Genomic DNA, 2,762 nt, shown 5'->3' with positions numbered 1-2,762 from the left:
CGAGGATAGTGGAATCCAATGCCTACTTTTTGGCGGACAAGAAGCATATAGCCATAGACCAGTCACCATCAGCTTTACTTTAAAGTTTACACTTCACCTTCACTTCATTTGGCCAATTGGCGTCATCGCCGTTACACATAGTATCTGAGTATTTACCCTCTGTAATTTCCAACGTGCCTATTAATATTCAACACTCACAATGCCCACTTCAATCCCATTCTTCCCCGTTGCCTTTCCCTAAGAATTCGCACCATGGTGGCCTCCCAGCTAAAGCTGATGTTCTTGATTATCCTCCCACTGCAACTCTCTGCAACATTGTCTCAAGAGAATAAGCATGAAATGAATGGAGTGTCCATGACCCTCCACATGAAGATGAGGATGAAGAGCGGGTCTACAAAGAAGATCACTGTGGAGGAGCCTCTCTACTATCCCAGCGACTTCATCGAGTATTACATCAAATTGTCGGTGGGTACTCCTCCACAGGATCTATTGCTCGTCATGGACACGGGCAGTGATGTGGTGTGGGCACCCTGCACCACAAATTATACATGTAACGACTGCCAAGGATACAGAACGGTTTTTCTTCCAAGAAAGTCATCCTCTCATGTGCCTGTGAAGTGTGCAGATCCCAAGTGCAGAGATCTGTGCGAGAATGAGCAAGGCTGCATCGAAAGCTTCCAGAAGTGCTCGCGGATTTGTCCACAGTTTAAACTGACCTATGGCACGGGAAACGCGACGGGGCGTCTACTGAGTGACACCTTGACTTTGCCACTGGAAGACGGAGGAAGACGAGAAATAAAGAACTTCGCAATAGGATGTTCAGGGGTTTCGTTCGGGGTTGCTGGTATTGCAGGATTTGGCAGAGGAGGACTGTCTATGCCTTCCCAGCTTGCTCCTCTTATTGGTGATAAATTTGCGTATTGCCTTGACCATGTAAACAACAGCAGCAAGATAGTGCTGGGTAACAAGGCGGTTCCCAGGGATATCCCTTTGACTTACACTCCCCTTCTCATCAACCCAGTAAACCCTTTGTCTTTCTCTTTCTATTACCTTGGCCTCCAAGCAGTGAGCATTGGTGGAAAGCGCTTGACACTGCCCTCCAATTTATCGTCATTTGACAGCCAAGGCAATGGTGGAACCATAATAGATTCAGGCACTGATTACACTATCTTTCCCGAACCAATCTATAACCAGACTCTAGATGCATTTGCTTCTCAGATTGGATATCGAAGATCTCCTATAGATGAAGCCGATAGTGACTTCGTATTGTGTTACAATGTGTCTGGTTTAAAGAATATTCGGTGGCCTAAATTTGTATTCCATTTCAAGGGTGGCTCAGACATGGTACTTCCTGAAGAGAATAGTTTCATGGCTGTCAGTTCTGGTGCAGTCTGCCTGGTAGTGGTTTATGGTGGCAGTGCTGCTAATGGACCCGCTGTCATCATAGGAAACATTCAGCTGAACAATTTCTATATATTGTTGGATAAAGAGAAGAATCGTTTTGGCTTCATCAAGCGGCCCTGCAAAACATTTGGCTGAGTCATTGATGGGACGCTCTACATATTTTCCATAGTCTATTATCTACTGTTGAACCATATGTTTTTCGTACTGTATTAGGCAAGCAGCCTGTATGCAGTTTACAGGCTAAATAAATACTACTGTTGGATGTCATCCTGTGTGCACTCTACAAACTAAATAAATATTACTTTTGGATATTTCAGGGCATCATGTCAGGAATGTCTGTCATATATATATAATAGTTAGCTTGATTCTATGTTGGGTCAGGTTTTGTGTTTCGGTAGAAAATTGATTTGCTTATTTATCAAATTTTGTAATCAGGATTGTGTAACATAGGTTGGAACCCATTCTTAGAGTTTGAACCATTCATTTTATTCTCAGTGTGGGACCCATGCTTAGATTTGAACTAATCAGGTGTAGATTGCACATGTACTTAATCGAGATTAAGGGATTGTGTTAAATATTTGAAATGTTTTATCGTTATATCGTCAAAACGGGTGCGGGGTTATTGTTTTCAATAGGTTAGGTTATACTATTCTAAAACGTGTTGAGGCTACATTTAAAATATTTATTTATTGATGAAATTGTTTCTCCATCTAATATATGGGTTGGTTTTTATTAGAAAATTCAAGGTGAGGGAGGGTATAGAAGAAATGGTCATAATGCATTATGTTAAAGTGTTTTATGGTGAAAAGGTCATAGCTTTTAAATTTAATGCGCAAAAATCGAACTATGTTAAGGGCTAGTGTGATTTAGGCTAGGTGTGATCTTTATGATTTGGATAGCTTAGACGTTTCTGGATCGTGATTACTCAAGCTACAGGGTAGGCTTACCAATCATCTAGAGGCTCACATTAAGTAACAAAGAAAAACAAAAAATGATTCTAGAGAATAAAGACATAGAAGCAAATATCTCAATCTCTCTAGTATATACTATAAATTCATTGATATTATATTCATTTATTTATCATGATATTAGACAATTTGAAAGAATTATATTGGAAAAAAAATCAATAATAAAAATCTTAAAAGTTACAAGTTGAAATAAAAAAACTAAAAAACACATAGAATATAGTTATATATTATAATCATGATTAACGCCTACTAAGATAAATATGATTTATCAACCTTTAAATAGGTAAAAGATTATTGGAAACTCTTTAGCATTTTTTTTCTACGTTGAAAAAGCATCAAGAGAAGCATTCCAAAATCACTAGTTTGATTGAACTAAAAGGACAAGAAGGT

At 39.0% G+C, this 2,762-nt stretch overlaps 1 protein-coding gene across 1 annotated transcript; it reads left to right on the top strand.

The window, feature by feature from the left end:
- Nucleotides 1-252: 252 nt before the first annotated feature.
- On the top strand, nucleotides 253-1,539 carry LOC149145306 (aspartyl protease family protein 2-like). The gene has a single exon (XM_089452404.1). It carries the CDS (start codon nucleotides 253-255, stop codon nucleotides 1,537-1,539), a length of 1,287 nt encoding a protein of 428 aa, XP_089308530.1.
- The last annotated feature ends 1,223 nt before the right edge of the window (nucleotides 1,540-2,762 follow it).

The sequence above is a fragment of the Pinus tabuliformis genome, chromosome X, assembly GCF_031772625.1.
Source record: "Pinus tabuliformis cultivar Carrire ecotype Pingquan chromosome X, CPIR1, whole genome shotgun sequence".
Classification (NCBI taxonomy): domain Eukaryota; kingdom Viridiplantae; phylum Streptophyta; class Pinopsida; order Pinales; family Pinaceae; genus Pinus; species Pinus tabuliformis.
This window is presented reverse-complemented; position numbering and strand designations above follow the sequence as displayed.